Below are 22,543 nucleotides of genomic sequence, written 5' to 3'. Positions count from 1 at the left end.
ACAAACTGATTAATACAGGTGTGCCTGATCTCAGTAGTCACAACAACAATAATCAGACACACCTGGATTAATCAGTTTGTCCAATAATGGCAGACAGGAAACAAGGAGCTGGCTGAAGTTCAGGAAGTAGTGCAGCTGGGCATAAAGCCTATTGACTCCCAATAGGAGCCAGCATCTAGCGGCCAGTTGATGAATTGCAGTTTAAATCACTTCCGTATTGGCTTCATCAGAGAGATCAGAAAGTTGCCCCTCGGTGTCAACTAAACATTTTGAGTAGCCATAGCTCCGCCCCCCTGGCTTGAGTCTGTTAGACGTTCCCAGGCCGAAATATGCCCATTTTAATTTTTAAAATTGTAGAAAAGTAAGTGGTTTTGGTACGATGGGGCTTTTTTGGGACAAAACCAGTTTATTGTACTCAGCGGGTGGTCCTGATTATTCTAAAATAGTTTTTATGCCTCAAAATCTGGGCCTGCTCTCCACAGCCCACTTTTCTGGAATTTTTTATGGGGGCCCAGTGAAAAATTATGATGCAGTGTCAAATCTTCTACAGAAAGAAACTAACAGCCCATTAAATGGAACATAACCCTGACAGTTTTTAACCATGCAAAATAGTGAAAGGCACTATAAAATACATATTATATTATTATATATTTAATCACAATAACACAAAGACAGAATAAAAAACATTTTTTTCTGTATCCTTATTGATTTGAAACCCAGTATTGCATAATGGATACTAAATCTTACAGGAAAGCGCCGTTTTTTTATGCAAAATGAAGGTTTTAGCCTGTCAAGAATTACAAATTACCAGCACTGAATATAGGCTGTGCCCTTTCCAGATAAAACTAATATAAAAGTATTCTAAACTGCTGCTTAAATAGCAAATCATTTCGAAATTGATTTCTCTTACTTTTCTCTGTTGAAGACGATGAAGTCTCGCTGGACAGTCTCTAAGCGCTGTTGGATTTGCCCATTCTGAAAAAGAAAATAATGACTTAACATTACATACACATATAATAGACATACACATAACGGGCCCTATTTTAACGATCTGAAACGCGAGTGCGAAGCGCAAAGCGCAAGTGACTTTGTGGGCGGATCTTGGGCGCTGTTGCTATTTTCCCGGCGGGAGAAATAACTCTTGCGCCAAGTGCAAATCAATAAGGGGTTGGTCTGAAGTAGGTTCATTATTCATAGGTGTGGTTTGGGCGTAACGTCAAATAAACCAATCAGAACGCTATCCAACATTCCCTTTAAACGCAAGGGCGCAAGTTCCATGGCGGGTTGCTATTATTATGACGGATTTGACAGGCGCACGCCAGGAGCGGTTCACAGCCGAGGAGACCCACGTTCTTGTAAGAGCAGTCAAAGACAGAGAAGTTGTTTTGTATGGGGATGGGAGAAACCCGCCCAAATCAGTGTAGGTTAAACAGGGGTGAGAGGAAATAGCCACAATTTTCTCATCAGCTTGCATCCCCATCGTTGTGCCAAGCGCTACAATGATGTCAGGAGATGGGGGAATCCCAAGCTTGCCAGCATAAATCGAGCACGCCGTGTAACGGGAGGTGGATCTGCCTCTTCACATGACCTGACGCCAGCAGAGGACATCACTGTGTCCACCCTCACCGCTGAAAGGGTTTGGGGGCTTTGAAATCGGACCCAAGAAACGCAAGCAAGGTCCAACCCCAAAGTACACTTACAAATCAAGTTCACATACATTAAGGTTTCTTATGAAAACATTTTAATTATTATTTACATAAAATAAACGTAATACAGCCACACAACAAACTTATGAAAATATTTTAAATATTATTTGCATGAGAATTTTTTAACGCAGCCACACAATTAATAAAAACTATCACCACAATGCTCACCACAATGGTTTCCCTTATCTCATGTGTTAATATTTTTTATTGTAACAATTTATGATTTGCAAAAATAACTGTTGCATCTGTGTAGATTAGATAAGCAATGCGTGTTGTGCACGCTTCTTCTCCTAGACGTTACATTAGTAATACGCTCGCTCATAATGTCATAATGTCGAGTCATAGCCACAGCAAATTTGACTGCTTATGCTATTGTGTATTATGTTGTGCTATCTGTCGTTTTTCTGTGCTTTTACTGCTTCTATTAATGTAAAGCTGCTTTGAAACAATTGAGTATTGTGAAAAGCGCTATATGAATAAAATTGAATTGAATTGAATTGAATTAAAACAGGAAAGGGATATAAAAAGATATCCAAGGAATAAAGAATGCCAATCAGCAGTGTTCAAACTGTAATTAAAAATGAGGGGTTCTGTTGAAAGGATGCAAAGAAAAACCCCAAAAATAACTTTAGGTGAAATACAGGACTCTGAAAACATGTAGTGTGGCTGTTTCAAGGTGCACAATAAGGAGGCACTTAAAGAAAGCTGTTTAACTTTTGTTGAGTGTTAGTGTGGTGTTGATGTGTTTAAGATCTTCAGAGATTTATACTGAACAGTACAACTGCAGCAATAAGCAAGAAAAGAAAACTGTCAGGGAATGAACGATGGCTCTTTATTTATTCTGTTCTTATAGCAGTTCAATTTTCTGCTGCATTCATCTGTGATTGGTTTTAAAACTTTTCCCACTGCATTATAGTCTGAATGAAATGAGTTTCAGTGGGAGCAGCCGTCAGGAAAGATGGAGATAGTGGCAGGAACTCTAAAGTATGGAGATAAGTTAACATAACCTTAATGATCATCACACCAGTAATAATTAATGCTGACTGCACATCGCATATGCTTGAGCTTTCATACGGCAAGCGTAAGCAGTGCGTACTCGTGTAGCAGGAGCATTTGGTGCTGTTTTGATGTGCTGTTCGTGCTTAATTAAGTGACTTAAGTGCATTGTTTATGGTTTCAATGCTTATTGATAAATGTGAAAAAGTAACATTTTACCATAAAATCATAAGCGTGATGCCTAGTGTGTTTTAAACAGTCGCCATAACTTTGAGAAATTTTAAAAGAAAGCAAATATTCAATAACACATTGTTGCCAGAAGAATGCGCTGTCATTCACTCGCTGCCCTTGCACACTATCAGAGCACTGCAACATTTTAACATCCATCTATCCATCCTCAAACAGCTTATTCTATGCAAGATCACAGTGTAACGGTCTGTCTTATCAGTTGAGCTACACAAGTTATAATGGGGTCAGATTTTACTGTAGCGTTAGATTAGAAAGAGTTATAAGTATGAGACAAGCAAGTGAATTAAATTAGATATAAAAAGTGTTTTTACAAAACTAAAATAACACACTAAACTCATGGAATAAAAGTAAAAGGATGGAATCAATTAATACCAAAACCTAAAGTATAGTCTATAAGAATCAATGTGTGTTAAAAGTCCAAATGTGAAAAGTGTCCAGAAAGTATGGGCTGTTTTGGCCCAATAGCTTTCTCCCCGAGGTCAGCCTATCCAGATCCAGATGCGGCAGGTTGAACTTGAGCGGGTAACTCCGGTGACATGGTGGCGGTGCTGCTGGATCCCAGGCCAGCTTTGTTGTTCTCAGATGCGGCCTCAATTGCTGTGTCTGTAGCAGCAGTGGAATTGATAGTTGAAGCTTTAGAGTTAGAAATCTCCACACTTTTAATAGTGGGTTTATTAAAAAAAACGTTGAATGTCCATTTTGTTTATTTAGCATGTAGACTTAACGTGAAAATTAGCTTTTTCAATACAGTAATTAAAAATAATTTAGCATGAACTTACTCATTATTCCTTCAAAAAATTTAAAAGATAAGACAAATAAAATTAGAAAATATGAATTCTGTATTTTTTATTTATTTTTTCAAAGCAAAGGCAGGCATTAATTGGCGCCGTCTGGGGGGGGCAGTGCCCCCCTGCCCCCCCCCAAACTCCGCCCATGCCTCTAACTGTGAACCAACAGCGCTGAATCACTGAATCACTGTGCTGCCCATGATTTTAGTAACTAGGGATGCATAACGATTAATCATGATTAATGTATAGCAGAATAAAAGTTTTTTTTACATCATATATGTGTCTGAACTGTGTTTAATAATTTTTTATATAGATAAATGCACACGCATGTATATATTTAAGAAATGATGTATAATTTATATTATATATAATATAAATACTTAACATATAAATATATATTTTTCTTAAAATAATACATGCATTTGTGCATATTTATATATACATAATTATTATACACAGTTCACACACATATATGATGTAAACAAAAACTTTTATTCTGCTATATATTAATCGTTATGCATCCCTATTAGTCACCATAACAAAATAAAAAAAATTACAAAAACAATGTTATACATAAAACAATATATAAAGCATGTGCAAATTGAAGTTTAGCTCCAACCCTAATCAAACACACCTGAAAATCCCAATCAAAGGCTTCAATATGAGATGAAAATGACATTCAGGTGTGTTTGATTGGGGTTGGAGCTAAACGTTGCAGGACAGTGGCCCTCCAGGACCAGGAATGCCCACCCCTGGTCTATGCAATGGCAGTGTTGGCTTCTGGAAACTGGTTCTTTCCAAAGGGGACTGGCAGTCTGCTCAGAAATAACCCAGCCGTCTTTGAACCGGGCAATGCTAGCTGTATGGGACGGTGTCATTCGCTTGTCTACCAGGTATATAACATTACCATATGATGTAGTTGACTAGCCAAACATTAAAGTGCAATTTGCAGCGATAGCCGGTTATCCTAATGACCTATGGCTACTAACCATACATTGCATAATTGAATAAGTTTTGTTTAATTCAAATTTTATGTGTTTTAGAATGTTTTGTCATACATTTTCTTTAGGGGGGACATAAAGGGCACAAAGGGCGCTGCACGCCAAAAACATTTGAGAACCACTGCTGTGCCATGTGAAGAAGAATTTGCATATGTGAATCGGAAGCATTTCCATTCAATAAATTTGCAGATCATATGTGATGCACAAATGCGCCGAACAAATATTGTGGCAAGGTGGCCTGGGTCCTCCTCAGAGTCCACACTTTGATGACATCATAGAGTGCAGACTTTAGGGACCCTTGATGCGAGTCCACTTGGGTGCACCGGAGTCATTTTTTGGGACAGACTCGAGCGTCACGCCAGAAATAGGAAGGGAAGTTGCCCGTCAGTGTGAACTCCTCCCTTCCGTCGTCGGATTGGTCTGATTGCTCTTTCGCAAGGGCTTCTGGGTTGGTAAAGTGCCCGAAGCCTGCTGCAGTGCGGGCTTTGCTGGAGACCACATCAAGGGGGCAAAGGGGGCGCTGATGAGCACACTTAAGAGCGAAAAAATGACAGATGGGACACCCTACGGACTCGTAGACTAAGCGAGCACACACAATTTAAGTCCACGAAACCGAAAGTCCACATGAAGTGCGCCATTTGGGACAGGGCCATTATATACTTACAAACAGCTTTTTTGGCATGAGGCTCCAAGCTGGCTCTACAGTATGTATGATTGGTGGCTTCTTGGTGAGTGATGCATTTAAAGGTATGCTTCTATCTAAAAATGTGTGTGTGTGTAATTATTCAAATTCCCATCAGGAGACTGCGGTTATCCACTAAAGATTGTTAACTTCACTCACCAACCCACAAACTGTGAATGCAAGCCTTTGTACATGAGGCCCCTGGACTACCAAAACTACATCACTCTACAAGAGGCCCAGCAATGCCTTCACTTTAAGCTGTGCATATGCACTATTGAGAGTATGCTGACCAGCTGCATTACTGTCTGGTATGGACATTAAGACCCTACAGGGGACAGTGAACAAAGCAGAAAAGATCACTGGTGTCCCTCTCCCCTCTATCCTGGACCGCTTCCCTACACAATGCTTCAGAAAAGCCACCTGCATTGTAAAGGGCACAACCCACCCCTGCCATAGTCTCTTTCAACCCCTACTATCAAGAATATAAAACAAGGAATATATATTTTTCATATTTTATTAGGTTCTTTGATAAAGTAGTCCTAAGTAGCAACGTAAGTTGTGGGATGTCCCCAAACCTTTTAATATGACCATGCTGGTTTCTATAGTTAATAATGTATGTTGTTGCCAGTTTACAGGGCGATGTCATTTAGAAGCAGAACTATTAAATAAGCTTCAGGTGGCTCCAAATGAAACAGAGTGCTTATTTGATCAAATTAATAAGATCATATTAAGTCCAATTTTATCATTACTGCACTGACTGCATATTAAGTTTTGTATATATATTTTCAAATCTTTCTACTTGTAAACTATTAAACGGTCTAGTGCCTATTGGGACACCTGACTATTATAAAATTTTGGAACATTTTGGGTTTCCAATATGCTACAGCAGCGATGGTCAAACAAACGTTGACGAAACAGGCATCGTGTGTAAAATTTGCTTGGTGCGAATGCCGTATGGTATGCTCAAGGCAATACATCAAATATGTTGACTCATTTGTGCCATCATCAGCAGGGTGTTAATAGCATTCGATCACAGGTGTGAAACTGCACACATTGCCCTCTGTGTTTAAACAAGCACTCAGCTCTAATTCGAATAGACACAGAACAATAACTATGCTCGTGGTATAGAATATAAAAGTGACCCAGTGTTGTAAGCTATTTTATATTCATTTTGAAGTGCACTGTATGTTGGTACAGGTGCTGGTCATATAATTAAAATATAATCAAAAAGTTGATTTATTTTACTAATTCCATTCAAAACGTTAAACGTGTATATTATACATTCATTCATTACACACAGACTGACATATTTCAAATGTTTATTTCTTTAAATTTTGATGAGTTTTGATGACAACTAAGGAAAATCCCAAATTCATTATCTCAGAAAATGTGAATATTGTGAAAAGGTTTAATATTGAAGATACCTGGTGCCACACTTTAATCAGCTAATTAACTTAAAAAACCTGCAAAGGCCTTTAAATGGTCTCTCAGTCTAGTTCTGTAGGTTACACAAACATGAAGAAGACTGCTGACTTGACAGTTGTCCAAAAATGACAATTGACAAGACACAAAAGGTCATTGCAAAAGAGGCTGGCGTTCACAGAGTTCTGTGTCCAAGCACATTAATAGAGAGGCGAAGGGAAGGAAAAGATGTGGTAGAAAAAAGTGTACAAGCAACAGGGATAACCGCACCGTGGAGAGGATGGTCAAACAAAACCCATTCAAAAATGTGGAGGAGATTCACAAAGTGTGGACTGCAGCTGGAGTCAGTGCTTAAAGAACAACTACACCCAGATGTATGCAAGACTTCAGCTGTCGCATTCGTTGTGTCAAGCCACTCTTGAATAACAGGCAGCGTCATAAGCGTCTCAAAGACAAAAAGGACTGGACTGCTGCTGAGTGGTCCAAAGTTATGTTCTCTGATCAAAGTAAATTTTGTATTTCTTTTGGAAATCAGGGTCCCAGAGTCTGGAGGAAGAGAGCAGAGGCACACAATCTACGTTGCTTGAGGTCCATTGTAAAGTTTCCACAGTCAGTGATGGTTTGTGGTGCCATGTCATCTGCTGGTGTTGGTCCACTGTGTTTTCTGAGGTCCAAGGTCAACGCAGCTGTATACCAGGAAGTTTAAGAGCACTTCATGCTTCCTGCTGCTGACAAACTTTATGGAGATGCAGGTTAAATTTCCCAACAGGACTTGGCACCTGCACACAGTGCCAAAGCTACCAGTACCTGGTTTAAGGACCAAGGTATCCCTGTTCTTAATTGGCCAGCAAACTCACCTGGCCCTAACCTCACTCAAAATCTATGGGGTATTGTGAAGAGGAAGATGCCATATGCCAGACCCAACAATGCAGAAGAGCTGAAGGCCACTATCAGAGCAACCTGGGCAACAGACTGATCGACTCCATGCCACGCCGCATTGCTGCAGTAATTCATGCAAAAGGAGCCCCAACGAAGTATTGAGTGTTGTACATGCTCATACTTTTCATGTTCATACTTTTCAGTTGGCCCAGATTTCAAAAATTCCTTTCTTTGTATTGGTCTTAAGTAATATTCTAAGTTTCTGAAATACAGAATTTGGGATTTTAATTATATGACCAGCACCTGTACATGTAGTATAGTAATGCAAGTATTCTTAAGTTAAAATGTTGATTTTGGCAGAGGTTTAAAAAAGAAACATGTTGTGACCAAAGTGTTGTTTTTGTAACCCAATAAATAATAAAAATTTCTTTGAACTCGGCTGCATGATGAAAGCCAAGACGAGAACATGGAGATGTTGGCTGCACAATATCAGATCAATAAGCAATAGTTAACCTTACAGAGTTTATCCAAAAATAAAGCGTTCATCTACCTAATGTGCCATTAAACTATATTTCTTTTTAGTATTTATTATTTATCTCATCTCCTGCTCTTCCAGTGTCATCTCTCATATACAGTACTTTCTTTCTTTCTTTCATCATTTATATAGCACACATAATACAACAGGGGTTGCCCAAGGTGCTTCACAAACAGTTGTATAAAACACTTAATTTAACAAACACGTAAAGATGGAATACGTAGAATTTGCCACTAGATGACGTTGATTAATGACGCTCTGAAGCAGCGTGGAATTATGGGATTTGTAGTCTTTAACTCAACCGCTGACGGCCATTAATCAGACGCGAACGAGAAATCACGTTGAAGGATGAGGTAATAAGTCTTATAAATGTTGCGTTTGATGACATCATTTTATTTCAATATAAAATGTTATATTTGATGTTTTAAACGTAATTGTTAGTCATAGATGTTACAGTATTAGTTCAAATTCGATGGTTAACACAGCACATAATTAAGTGTTTAAAACTTACAATCTAAAATTATTTTTCACATAATGTATTGACAGTACAAATCTTATTGTGAGGTTATGATGTAAAATTATGATAGACTGTACAGTACCAAACTATAGGCCTACTCTATTAGCAAGTGTCTTATTACTGTACAATACTGGATGTGCATTATATCATCCGCGGGAAGACGCACTGAAAACAGTCTACACACTAATCTTGTGATCGATATAATAGATTAATATGGGTGTTGCATTATCTGGATAGAGAGAGCTTCACGACAACATTTAACTAGACAGAGATGCTGATCTCGCTTGTGTTTAACGCAATGGGTGAGTTGTTTTGATTCGTAACTCTTTAAAAATCGTATGCTCACTCTTTTTCTCGTCTTGTTCAAAACTCTTCTTGGGTCATTTGGTTGGCCCGTACGCTTACGGGAGCTGTCTTTGCTGACACAACCAGCGGCAGACGGTAAAGAGTAATCCATAAGTCCATAAACAAGCGCATAGCCCGACAGGCGATAACGCATACTTGCGCATTTGTACACGACACTGTTGTCATGTGCTTTTTACGTCAGTAAAGGCGGTGACAAAGGGTCACGTGGATATTAACTTCATTGACAGGAGACTGCACTGCCCCGTATCAATGTTTTTAATTGCAATTTTCTCACGATTTACAAGTAGTTGAAAACATTACAGATATTGATAGTAATCAGTTGGACAAAATATATAACACTGGCCTAGTGGTTTTTGGATTTTTTAATGCAAATATCTTACAAATTGCACCTTTAAGTTACATACAAACCAACAATGCAATGTAAAACAAAACCAACAAACATTAAGTCAAGAGAAAGCTACCTTACCACTTGCAAACAAGGGCCAAGCCACCGCAGACTGACCCCCATGCTTCATCTAATAAATGGGTTTTTAACAAGGCCTTAAACAGCCAATGACTTTGCTGATCTGACAGAGTGCAGAAGGTCATTCCCCAATATAGGACCAACTCATAGGGAAAGCTGCGTCGCGTTTACGTTTAAAATGTGTTCTCACAGTCACAAGGAGATTTTAGTTTTCAGACCTCAACAACCTGGATGGTAAATATTCAGACAACAACTCAGAAAGGTACAGTATGTGGCGCCAAATTATGTAGTGCTTTAAAAACCAGAACAATAACCTTGTAATGTACTATGTACTGGACTCTTATATACAAGAACTCCTGGATGACAAGCTCTACGTTGGCCTTTTTCTGTAAAACAGACGCAAAACAATAAAGCAGAACATTTGTGACATTTTGTATGTGTTTGTAAATACACATACAGTATACCCAGGTATAAGGTATGCTACATTCATATTAACAGTAAAATTAATCTCCAAAACACCAGAAAGCATGGCTAGGACCACTACAGTTTTACTATAATAAAACCATGGTTACATTTCCTAAGGCCTGACAAAAATATAGCACAGAGACGACAATATAACACAAACGTTCAAGTAAAAGACTTATGCAATAGTTTGCAATTTGCGTTATATTTTAAGGGTTTTGTATGTAAACATTATGTAGCAAATAAGTTATATCCCCGACTGTAGCTTCCATCATGACTCAAGTGATCGCTCCTCTAATACAGGGACAATGATCCAAAATACAATCTATTATTTCTCAGCACTGTTGTGATTTAAACACTGTTCTGTGCCCCCAACTTTTTAAACTCCTCCCGTACCGCTGTACGCCGGATCCTTAGCACGGCAAGTTCGGCATTGTAACGCGTCTTTGTGTCTACAGATGTTGATCGTTTTCTTCAGTCTGAAGTAAGAACATAGCATGTATCTTCTGTTGATCAGTAAGTTACAGATTCCAATTTTTTTAAGTTTTAAATCTGCCGTTTAATCTGGAGACACATAAAGGTGAAACGCGGTATCTCGCCAGAGACTCAGATACAGTAAACTCCGCCATTGACCTTTACAACTTCTCTAGCCCTGTGAGGCCTGCTCTGGCCCAAAGTATTCAACGAGCCAAAAAAGCCAGGTGTCTAGCACCAACAAAGCACCGGCGAGGCACGATCATGCTCCGGAAGTGACAGTGCACACGTGACAGGCACACCTGCTATAATCTATAGAATTAGCAGGCCATTGGCATCTATTATGCATCATGTGACTTAGCACTTGATGTCCTTGCCCTTGCTTTGAGACTACATGTCCTTCTGCTTTATGTCTTTAAGTTTCTGCTGTTTGTTAGTGCTCCAGTTTCCAATAATACCACTAACATTCGACCGTGGAATATCTAGCAGGGATGACATTTCACATACTGCCTTTTGGAAAAGGTTGCATCCTATCACAGTAAAATGCTTGAATTCACTGAGATCTTTACAATGACCCATTTTTTTCAAAGGTGTTTTGTAAATGCATGGCAGGATGCTTGATTTTATACACCTGTGGCAAGGGGTCTGGTTGAAACACCTACATTTAATACCAAGTAAATACCAATGCCTAATACCCTAATACTTTTGTCCATATAATGTACTCTCAGATGTTGATTGTATACATTGCAGACACTCAGTTCTGGCCTTACAGTATAATAATTCTCTGAATCTCAAAATCCTCACAGTTTTCAGGATTCGGTTTTACCTATTAAGCAAACAGATCAACTGAGGATGCCGTCTGTGTGGCTCTTTAGTACAGCCCTTGCCCACCTGCTCAGGACACAATAACTCTAAACAAACCGGCCTAAAAATCACACAATTTAGACTTAACTCCCTCCATATGCAATTGGATTATTGTATTTCCTCATCAGTTACCCTGAGATCATTATACTGGACACATTGGGAGTGAGCTGAGCCCCATGCTTTATGTACTTTTCACATGACTACCAACCTATTGGCAACTCAAACACAATGGTTTGTATAAGTTAGTGAATCATACAACAATCACAAGGCTCATATCTGAGAGTTCAAGGTGATTATCACAGATTTTAGGACTATCACACAGTCCTATCCATATAGGCTGTAGAAAGAGGCTTCAACTTTAAGCGTTCATTATAGTTCTGCATAGATCCTACGCTGAGCCTTATCCACACGTGTAACCCACAGTAGCAGTGCAACAGCCAACAGCAGCTTGGCCAGTAACCCCACAAATAATGAAGAAGCAGCAGCTTGTTGTGAGTGATTTGAGAAGACAGTTTGAGTGAAATTACCATTGCGAGTGGAAATGCTAATGAAGAAATGTGACATAGATTTTTTTGACCTGACAGGAGGGGTTCTAGCAGACCAATCACAGCGATTGCGGTCCACGTAGAACCAATGCGTTTTGTTAAAATTTTGGCGAGGTTTGGGTCAGGCTACACAGAGCTACGCACAGCCTACGCACAGTCTGTGATGTAGCTACGCCGTAGAACCTATGCGGGACCATAAATTTAACTTTACATTCAATTTCAAAGACAAGACCAAGGACCTCTGTTATCTTCTACAACCAGTATTTATCCTCTATTTAGTTGCAGCAGTGTTATGTTAATGTGTCAGAGGAGAACTGACACTCTGCTATAGTTCCACTTATGCACCATTGTTAGGACACATTGTTAATGTTGTTTGAAACGAATGGTCTGATGATATAATATTTAAATATACATTATAAAACGGCTTGTTCTGGTTCTTCATTCTGATTGGTTGAAACGCGTTCTAAGCCGTGATAAAATACCCCGGTAAACCCACGGTTCAGACCGCATCACAAGTATCACTGCGCCACTGTTGCTGCGTACTGATTTATGAAAATAAACACCTCAGTCTTTAATAATTTTTTTATTTTTCTACCTTTGCACAATTATGGCGATATCCAGATAAATGTCAATAAATAAAACATTTCGTCAATAAAGAGAAAACGTTCTCTGAGGTTTTTTTGTCTTATTGATATTTCCGCTATTATCCACAAGATGGCAATCTTACCCAACTTAAACACTGAGGCATTCGCTCGACACAACAGCGTTGTGGTGGATTTAGCGTGACGTGTTTTGATCAGGCTCTGAATCTGATAAAGTTCTTCACAAAAATGGAATTCTCCGCGCATTTAGCTGAAAATTTGAGAGGTGATAACTGATAAGAGAACAAATGAAGGTAGGATGAAACGTTTTTTGATGTTGTTGGAAAGCGGATGGACTGTTCTTTCATTTGATATTTTAAGTTTATTTAAAGAAGATAATTTTTCTGTAAGGCATTCAACTAAAACTGGGTGGCAACTCTTTTAAAAAACGCTGACGGGGAAAGAGTTAATCATGCTTCCAAACATATTTGATCATCACTTCAACAGTTGCACGATATAAATGTTAATCTATATTTTAGATGAATGTTGATATATAAAAATAAACACCACAGTCTTTAATCATATTTTCATTGTGTCAACTACTTTGTTTGGCGGAAGAGTAATATTTATACTAATATAATTACAACTTATTTGTGTTTTATTTTATAAAATCCCGCTAACGTTATGCATACTCCGCTTCGCGTCGTGCCTAACAACGCCCCTTAGCTGTTATAAAATGCACTGGTAACCCACTGCTTCTTGGGGTTTATTGCTTTATTTTATGGTAATATTGAACATATTTATATATTATAAAATTTTATTAGAAAAGTGTTGGGATCCTGCCAGAATCTTGTTTGGAATCTAGTTGTTTATGGCAGGGTTTTGACAGTATAATGTTTTGTGTGGGAAGACGTGTTCTCATTATTGTTTGGATTGGACCATGTATTTCCTGTGTCTCGTCACTTTTTACCCGCTCCCTTGCTTGTTATTATTTTCACCTGTTCCCCTCATTAGTTTTCAAGTCAAGTCAAGTCAAGTCAATTTTTTTATATAGTATTAGTGCTTTTCACAATAGTTAATTGTTTCAAAGCAGCTTTACATTAATAGATGTATGAAACAGAAAAAAACGAGCATAGTAATAATGTAACGTATACAGTAAAGTAGTAAGTTAAGCCAAAGGTGGCGGACTCTCCAGGGGATGAAAAAAACCCCTAGGAGAAAAACCCTCCTGGCTAGTCCAGGGGGAAAACTCCTAGGAGGGAAAAAACCTTTGACAAGTCAAGTCGTTATTTGTTTATTGTGAAGTTTAGTCTAGTGTTTTACCAGTCATTAGTTTATAGTCTAAGTTTAATTGTTTCATCCACGTCTCCACTTGGGTTTGTTTCCTGACATCCCTGACAAAAAGCCCCTATAGAACAGAGGTGGGCATTCCTGGTCCTGGAGGAGGGCCACTGAAAATCCCAATGAAAGGCTTCAGTATGATTTAGAAATGACATTCAGGTGTGTTTGATTAGGGTTGGAGCTAAACTTTGCAGGACAGTGGCCCTCCAAGACCCAGGAATGCCCACCCCTGCTATAGAATAAATGTGAACTGAACTAATTCCTTAAACAGGATAAATATTTGATATTTACCCATACAGACTCGTTCATTCAAAACCATCAACACCACACATACAATAAAATGCATTCATATAAAGAAAGTGTAGACCCCCTTTCTTTTAACAAAAATAAGGGTTTAAAGGTAAATTACAAAACATTATGCATCGCAGGGCACCTGTGCAAGCTTTATACATACCCTAAAAATTTCTTTTTGTGACTAGTTATCACAAAAATATTTGTTTTTGCTTTGATTTTTAAATCTAATGCAGTAATTTTCCAGAAATTGCTGATGTTATAATGCAGATATGCTATGAGTGAATCTAGAGTATGTTGAGAAGGTTACCTGAGGAGATCCGTCAGAGTCGCTCTCTCTCGTCTTTTTCGCCAGCCGTTTCTTCTTCTTATGTAGTGGTCTGGATTCCAGAATCATCTCCTCCAACTCAAATGTGGGATCGCAGTTCAATCTCCTCCTCTGATGTCATACAAATATTTATTAACATACTATCTGTCAGTGTACAAATTAAAGTTGTGTTTGTTAAAGCAAAGTGCAGTTTTAAACAAAACACCAAGCTTTTCTGAGCAACTGCTGTACATAACTGACTTCATATTTCCAAATTAACTACTGTTATGAACATGTGCAACGAATGAATATGCGCTTGTACTAAATGGTCTTCCAAATACAAGACACTTACTTTCATTGCTCACATTTCAAGCTGAATGCCAACATTATTGTCTATTGCAGTCGTTCTCAAACTTTTTACACCAGGTACCACCTCTGAAAAAGTTTGGTTCTCCAAGTACAACCATAATGACCAACATCCGCCTATTCAGCTACAGCTACGCACAGTTAAAAATTAAGACAGGTTTTTAAATATATTTTCAGATTAATCACACCTTTTTGTTCATTTGTTAAATTAAGGTTTGTTTTTAGTGATGTGAGGACCAGTTGGCACGTGACGAAGTTCAGCCAGAGCATTTAGAAAATATATAGATCACTCGCGGGACTTCCTCACACACAAATTGGTCCTCGCATCACTGAAAAACAAACCTCCTGCCCATGGCCCGCAGATCAAGCCCCTGTGCAGTGCTGGTGGACTGACTGATTTTAAATTTTAAAGATAAATGAATTAATTGCATGCATTAACGTTGACAGCTCTAGTTTTAACATTAAATGAAGTTCCTTTCGAGGGCAGCAAGCCAAGTTCATTTACTATTTAAATGTTAAGACTAAATCGGCAGGCATGCATTTTTCTGTGTACCACTATTTTGGGAGCCTGGTCCATTGTATTTTGAAAAACTGTGACCATTGAGTATATAAACTATTTATACCAGAAAAAAATACAGTTATAACAAAAACTATAAATGATGTGATTCGCTTTGAATAATGAATGAACCTTACTGTATTTAAATACATTTTGTAAATAAATTCTATGTTGCATTTGAAAGATTTGTGTTGTGTGTGTTTTTAATGAACATACATTAGGGAGGAAGCCGGGCGGGATTTGTTTGTTAAGCACAGCGTCCCAGTTGACCTCAGCCAGGTATTCCACATCCTGAAGCTCTGACAGGCATGAAATCCTTTCCTGAGCATCTACACACAACAGCTAAAAATAGCAAACACCTTATTTGTCTTATTTCTTTGGTTTAGTACTAAATCTTTACATCATACAATAGTATATTATATTAATATATCATTCATTCATTTAAAAATACCTGTAATTCATAAATTAATGAAGTATAACTACAGTGCAGCAAGTGGGATTATTGTTACCTTTCTTAAAAGGGATTTAATCCCTAAAGACCAGGTCACAGGGTAACAGGGCTGAATCTTTTGGAAGGTTTGCTGAATCTCATTGGTTGGTGTGTTAGCACGCACAATGTAGGGTCTCTAGAGAGAAAATACAGGGTGAAATCAGCCAAACTGTTACAGTAAAACATTGTATTTATCTTAATCATGCAAGAATTTAAAGGTGATCCTAAATTGGAAAAGGAGAAGTGCTTTGGTCCGTGTACTTTTGTGTCCATTCATGTTTCCTTTATAAACAATGATATGAAAAATAAAATATAAACGGTTGTTGTATTTTTAAAATGCAATATTACATTTCAAAATTTAAATTCAAACTGTATTTAGAACATCATACCCCAAAAAAACAAATATTGATGTATTTTCAGATTTTTGTTTATGATTTTTGCACCTTTATTATACATTTAAAACTAAAATTAAAAAACGCGATTATTAGCTATTTCACATTCAGACTTCTTTGGCAGTGATCGCAGTGCTTTGCTTCATGCATGTAAACATCATCATTCTACGCTTTTTGTACATTTCTTCAAGTTTTGTCAAATTATGTTAACACAGCAAGCAAAAACCGAGACTCTAGTCCGGCCATGTGCAATAGGAACACACTTCTACCCTAAATAACCTTAAATTTGGTTATTCCGCTTGTCAAAATAACTTGGAGAAGTAGGCCTACTGTATTCCATTATGTAAGCAACAGGTGTTCAAGGTGTTTGCTTTCATTTCTTTTACATGTTGTAAACATACGCATCGTCTATTCTTGGGCTAGACTATTAGACTTTCACTGACAACCTAAATTTTGCCTTGTTTTAGCCAAAATTGCTTGCTGGGAAGCCGGTGCATGCGGAAGACAGATACACATTTTATAATTAACGGCTATTTAATTAACGGCTATTTAAATGAACATGCAGTGTTGCAGTCAGACCCAATCGACTAGTTTTAGATTCAGCCTGTGCGCATCTGTCATCGCAACAAGTTATGGTTCAGACACAGGTATTTAAACGCAAATCAACATTCATTCACAACGAGAAATGTTCAAAGTGAACGGGAAGGACTGTGCGAAAATAGAGAGATTATGCAGTATAAAAAAAGACCGACGTCCGTCTGAAACAGTAAAAAAAGTAGTTTGTTATTTATATATATGATATAATTTTCACAAATCAGGCTCTATCTAAAACAATCAAATTGGCATGAACACCGACTGCTTGTTGATTGAAAATAGCCGTTAATGGTAAAACCCCTCAATTGAAACTGGAAAACTAAGCGGAGGAAGAAGACCCCCAGTTTAAGATTAATGTAAAATAATTTTGTTCAATACACTTGTATTGAAATTGTTATTTTTTCATTAAAACCTTTAAAACCCGTTTTCATTTAGTCATGGAAGTAAAATCTTCTTCCTTTATTTCTTAACGCCATTCCAGCATCTAGGGCTATATTCATGGCGAGAACCAGGTAATCCATACACAAGTTTATTTAGACAAGTTGATTTATACACAAGTTGGGGGAGGGACAATTTGGTATCTCCAATTTGCCTAACTTGCATGGTTTGGGAGGAAACCGGAGTACCTGGAGTAAACCCACGCTGACACAGGGAGAACATGCAGAAACTCCACACAGAAAGGCCAACTGCCCCATGGAAGTAAAAAAGCAGGCTTTTAATTGCTTTAAATGGCTATCCAATATATCATCAAAAAATAATTTACAAGTATATAAGAAAAGGTTTGTACTGTAAAAATACTTTATTTGTTACGTTGTTACAAACAGGAGATAAAGAATTTACAAACCGCAAAGTCTCCACAAGGTTCAGCACTTGGACAGCGTCAGTTTTTTTTAAGCATTACTTAAAAATGTTTCTGATCTCACCATATCCACAGGTACAGAGTCATCATATACAATAAATCCGTGAGGTAGCATTTAAAAACATTTAAAAACAGATGCATTTGTTTAAAGCAAAGCATTTATTTACCAGACTGCAGGTGAAGCAGCTCTTTGTGCCTTCTAACGTCTCATAATTAGTCCATATTTATGTCCAAGAGACTCAATAATAATCTTTCACATTCAATCCTTAAACCTTTCATATTTAAAAACGTTTTCGTGCTGCTGCGCATTCATGTATCATATGTGTTAAGCAAACCCGCGTTGTCGTCCCGTTTCGGCGCATATTACTATAATGCGCTCTTTAAATACCAAAAAAAAAAAAACATATTGCGCCATTGACTTAAGACTTTAGACCAGGTTTTTGTTGCGCTGCATTGCGCCGGGTGTAAGATAGAGCCCATTATCACAAATCAACATTTATAATTTAAAAAATTGTAGATGTTCAGTCTTGCCAGTTATAATCTACGCGTTTTAATATAGTCTAAATGAGTAAGAAAGGCTGTGATGTTCACGTGCATAAAGCAGCGCTCTGCGAATTCACAGCCAGAAGAAGCCTTAATGTGAAACAGCAAAACTGTGTAAGTAAAGTAAATAAATTACAATTATTTGCTTTTCAATTGTAAAATACTATTAAATAATTAGAATAACTTTGTATTTTGATTATCTTTTCACCAGTTTAAAAACAGAAAAAGAGAAAATTACATTTTTCGTTTTTATATTTATTGGTTAAAAAAGAAAAATGAATGGACGCAAAAGTACACGGACCTGCTTTTAGCACGTGTTTGATGTTTCGTTTAAAATTAAAATTCTGAAATGTTTTGCTTTTTAATGTTTTATATTGCTGCAAACACATATGCTGTTATGTTTTCAATAAAACAATGTCTGTACCCAAACCTCCGCAAATGTCCGTCTTCTCAAAATGTTTTGTTGATCCTGGATCAGCGTTTTAATCAAAGATACCCCAACCTATACCCTTAACTCAAACCCTAACAATTTTTAAGCCCTCAAATTAGTGTGAAATAATAGTTTGAGGAGTATTTCTTAAAAGGCCCTAACCCAATCCTAAACCTAAATCTAACATGCACACTAATCTTAATCCTGCAATCTGATTGGTTAATGAAAATGTTGATCCAGGACCAACAATGGTGTTGATCCAGGATCACATCTTACTTGGTGAAATCACGTTCACCGCCTGTCCCCATTGCCCCTCACCTGTCCCCGGAGCAGCTCATATGCAGTTATGCCTAAAGACCACCAGTCCACTGCAAATGAGTAACCTGAATGTGTTCCTTCAATCGTCTGGAACAGCTCTGGGGCTGAAATCGTAGAGGAGACAAGCAGAGATCATGCACATTGCGTGTGTATAAGAAATGTTGTTATTGGTACACTTGTTGCATTATTAATAATATACAGATAGTACAGATAGGTTATATAATAACAAATAATATACAGATAACAAATAATATACAGATAGGTTTTACAGTGTGTCATAAATGTTATAGTGTGTTTTATATGAAATAAACAACATCGCAGTAGTACCAGGTTATTTACATGGATTTCTAATGTTTAATTTCTTTAAATTTCAATAAAATTTCCATGGCACATGATCACAAAACAATCAGAATACAATTGTACATCTCTTTTTAATTGTACAACAAGTTGAACAAGTTTCACATACAACACATTAAGTCTTAAAACTTATAAGAAGCCTATAGGATCGCTCTTTCTGTTTAGTGAAGACTTTTTTTATAGTGATTACATGTTTACTCTTGAAGTTAACATGGCATTAAATATTTCTTCAAATGCATACAGTATAATTGAATTGTTATATAAAGGCAGTACAGTCAAAGTACAATAAAAAGATGCAGTACCATAAAATAGATTTCAAGTTTGTGATCATAAACTGACTGCAGACGGTTTTATGAGCTGTGACACTTCAGAGGAGATATATCAATCGCTTCTCTCAGTTCTCTGTTCATAACAAAAGTATGAAAACTCTCACCCATGTACGGTTTTGTCCCAGCAATAGATGTTGCTTTTAGGTCATCTTTCACGATAGCAGCTATGTTGAAATCTGTAAGGTGAGCATGACCTGTAGAAAAGATAAAGAAATTTAAGTACAACATGTAACATGAGACTATAAGAATGCTTTAATACCCTTATGTCCAAGTGGTTAAGTAACCAGACGTAACCAACTTTTGAAGCCAAAACGACTGGTCACATCTTTGAAATGAATGTTTAATGCAAGGGCATGTTTAATGTAAAAAATGACAGATGGGACACCCTACGAACTCATAGACTAAGCGAGCATGGGCAATTTAAGTCCACGACACCAAAAGTCCACATGAAGTGGGCCATTTGGGACAGGGCCATAGTCTAAAAAAGAGTGTCAGGACTCTGCCATAAGAGTCTTGTTTTATATTTATGTTTAATCATGATGGCAGGGTTCTGACAGCCTCATGTTCTATGTGGAGGTTCATGGCCTCCTTGTTAATTATTCATCATTAGTTATCCCTCTCACCTGTGCTGCACTTGTTATCTTGTTTGGTTTTTTCCTATTTAATCTCCTCTTGTCTCTTGTCTTGTGCTGGTTCATTATGATCTAATGTGTTATGTTATGTAGTCTTCATTGTTTATCCAGTTTATTGTTTTCATCAGAGTCTATCATGTTAAGTCAGTGTTTGTAATATCTTGTTGAACGTAGTTTTGCCCCCACGTGGGCTTTTGTTTTCATGTTTCTATGTTAATAAATGTTCTATGTTCACTTCCCCAACATTGTTTGCGATTGGGTTCATTTGTCTTCCGTCTCAACCCTCACAAAGAGGTTCTCAACTCTGACCCGTGAGATTCACTTTCCAGCAGAGATTAGCTCTAACCCTAATCAAACTCACCCACCTGCAATTTTCTGTTATTCCTGAAGACCTTAATTAACTTGCTCAGGTGTGTTTGCCCTGCTGCAAAAACAGCATCAAACCAGCATGGGAATTATGCTGGTCTATGCTGGTTTAGCTGGTGGTCACCAGCATTCCAGCACCAAAAAACAACATATGCTGGTCTTGCTGGTATGCTGTTTTTTTTCAGCAGGGTGATCAGGGCTGAAGCCAAACTCTTCAGGAAAGTGGATCTCGAGGGCCAGAGTTGAGAACCTCTGGTCTAAAAGTTTGCATTTGCCAATATAATAAAATTCAAAACATTGTATTCCAAGACCTGGTTTGGTTCTTATTTGTTGGGCAGGTCCTGTAATGGGGTCACATTGAGTGTAGAGAGCAGATAGAAAACAGAGAAATGACCAAAGTCACCCGTTCGCCCTGATACAGATCTGCATCGCCGCAGGGTGTGAGGGAACTGGAGCAATGCTGTAAGTATGGTGTTTTAAAAAGAGTAGCTGTTGAGAATGTATGCTGCTGCTGTTGATATGAATGTAAATCAGCTGCATGCAGAGATTTACACATTCTTATATAACAGTGGATAAAAGAGCTTCAAATGGAAAGTCTTCTGGTATTTTTTCACTAGGATAATCAGTTAAACGTACAATTACACAAAGACAGTTTCTAAAGTGCAGACAATATGTAATTCTGAACAAAACGTTTATACTCAATCCGAAATAGACATCTCACTCTCCTTGTGAAATTAAAACTCAACAATCCACAGAGGTGTAAAGACCTTCAAGCATCTTCTGTCATCTGAACTGATGATCTGCTCAACAGGATTCGGACTCCCAAATATTGGCCAGAATTGAAGTCAAAAGCACACATTTTGGCAATGACTGTTTATACGACAGTTAACCATCCTAACATGTTGATGATGAGATGAAATGAGATGTTTCTCGATGGTGTGATTTCCTGTGGATGGCTGTGGGACATTGCGTAGGGCATTGTTTCCCAACTTCAGTTCTCGCGTACCCCCTCTCAGAATTTTTAAGATATATACAACACCTGAATCACAGCTTGTTTTTGTGTTTATTATGGAGACATTAGGTGGCAGTTTTCCTAAACAGGGCAAATTAGCATGAGAGCGCAATTTAAAAAGCGCAGACAGGAGTAGGAATGACACAGGTGCAATGTGTACATTTTAGCTGTAACGGCAATTAACGGCTCTGTCCACCGCTCACCCCTCCCATTCGAAGCACAAAGAAAAGCCAACACAGCTCAAAGATGTCATTGCCTGAGACAGCAGAGAGTAGCCAGTCAAGCAGTGTATTTCATGCGCATTGTCCCTTTGGCTGTTCATTGGTTTGCTCCTATTTTGTCACTTAGCTTTGATTTGTTTACCGATTTCTTGCCTTTTAGTGTATTGGACTCTCTGCCTTTTGTTTCTGAATGGTTTGTCTTGTTTGTCTTTGACAATAAACCACATCAGCAAAGAGGATTCAAGCTCACCTCATTACAGGGTGCAACTGCATTACAAAAGCACAGTGGTGGATCATTGACAGTATCAGATCAGTTAAGAAAAATCATTTATTTTGGTACATGTCCAAACACTCGTAGTAATATTAGGTTAAGTGCTCAGATTTGGGAAGCAAATCTGAATAGGCAGCACTAAAAATCAATGACCTGAATAACAATGCGCACAGAAACCAAATACAGACAACCAATGAATTTCATCGGAGTAAGTGAGAAATGAGGACACATTACATTTCAGTCATAAAAAAATCTTGTGTTCATAAGCCTTGGTCTGACGGGTATTACAGGTTAGTAGGGATGGTCACTTTCGAAGCACGCTTCATGAGGCTTCGAAA

General features: G+C 37.9%; 1 protein-coding gene across 2 annotated transcripts in view; it reads right to left on the bottom strand.

Moving 5' to 3' along the window:
* Nucleotides 1–22,543, bottom strand: part of stk32a (serine/threonine kinase 32A) — a 60,702-nt gene that overhangs the window by 4,284 nt on the left and 33,875 nt on the right. The window contains exons 7-12 of one of the 2 annotated variants that reach the window (XM_055179870.2): nt 19,808–19,897; nt 19,018–19,121; nt 15,901–16,017; nt 15,608–15,733; nt 14,473–14,601; nt 911–975 (exon numbers count right to left, since the gene is read on the bottom strand). In XM_055179870.2, the coding sequence (XP_055035845.1) occupies nt 911–975; nt 14,473–14,601; nt 15,608–15,733; nt 15,901–16,017; nt 19,018–19,121; nt 19,808–19,897 (631 nt within the window). Of the gene's footprint in view, nt 1–910; nt 976–14,472; nt 14,602–15,607; nt 15,734–15,900; nt 16,018–19,017; nt 19,122–19,807; nt 19,898–22,543 lie in introns of those variants that run through there. The other variant, XR_008637772.2, reaches the window with a different exon arrangement.

This window comes from Misgurnus anguillicaudatus, chromosome 9 (assembly GCF_027580225.2).
Source record: "Misgurnus anguillicaudatus chromosome 9, ASM2758022v2, whole genome shotgun sequence".
In the NCBI taxonomy this organism is placed as follows: Eukaryota; Metazoa; Chordata; class Actinopteri; order Cypriniformes; family Cobitidae; genus Misgurnus; species Misgurnus anguillicaudatus.
The sequence above is the reverse complement of the archived record's forward strand: the minus strand, read 5'-3'. Positions and strand labels throughout refer to the sequence as shown.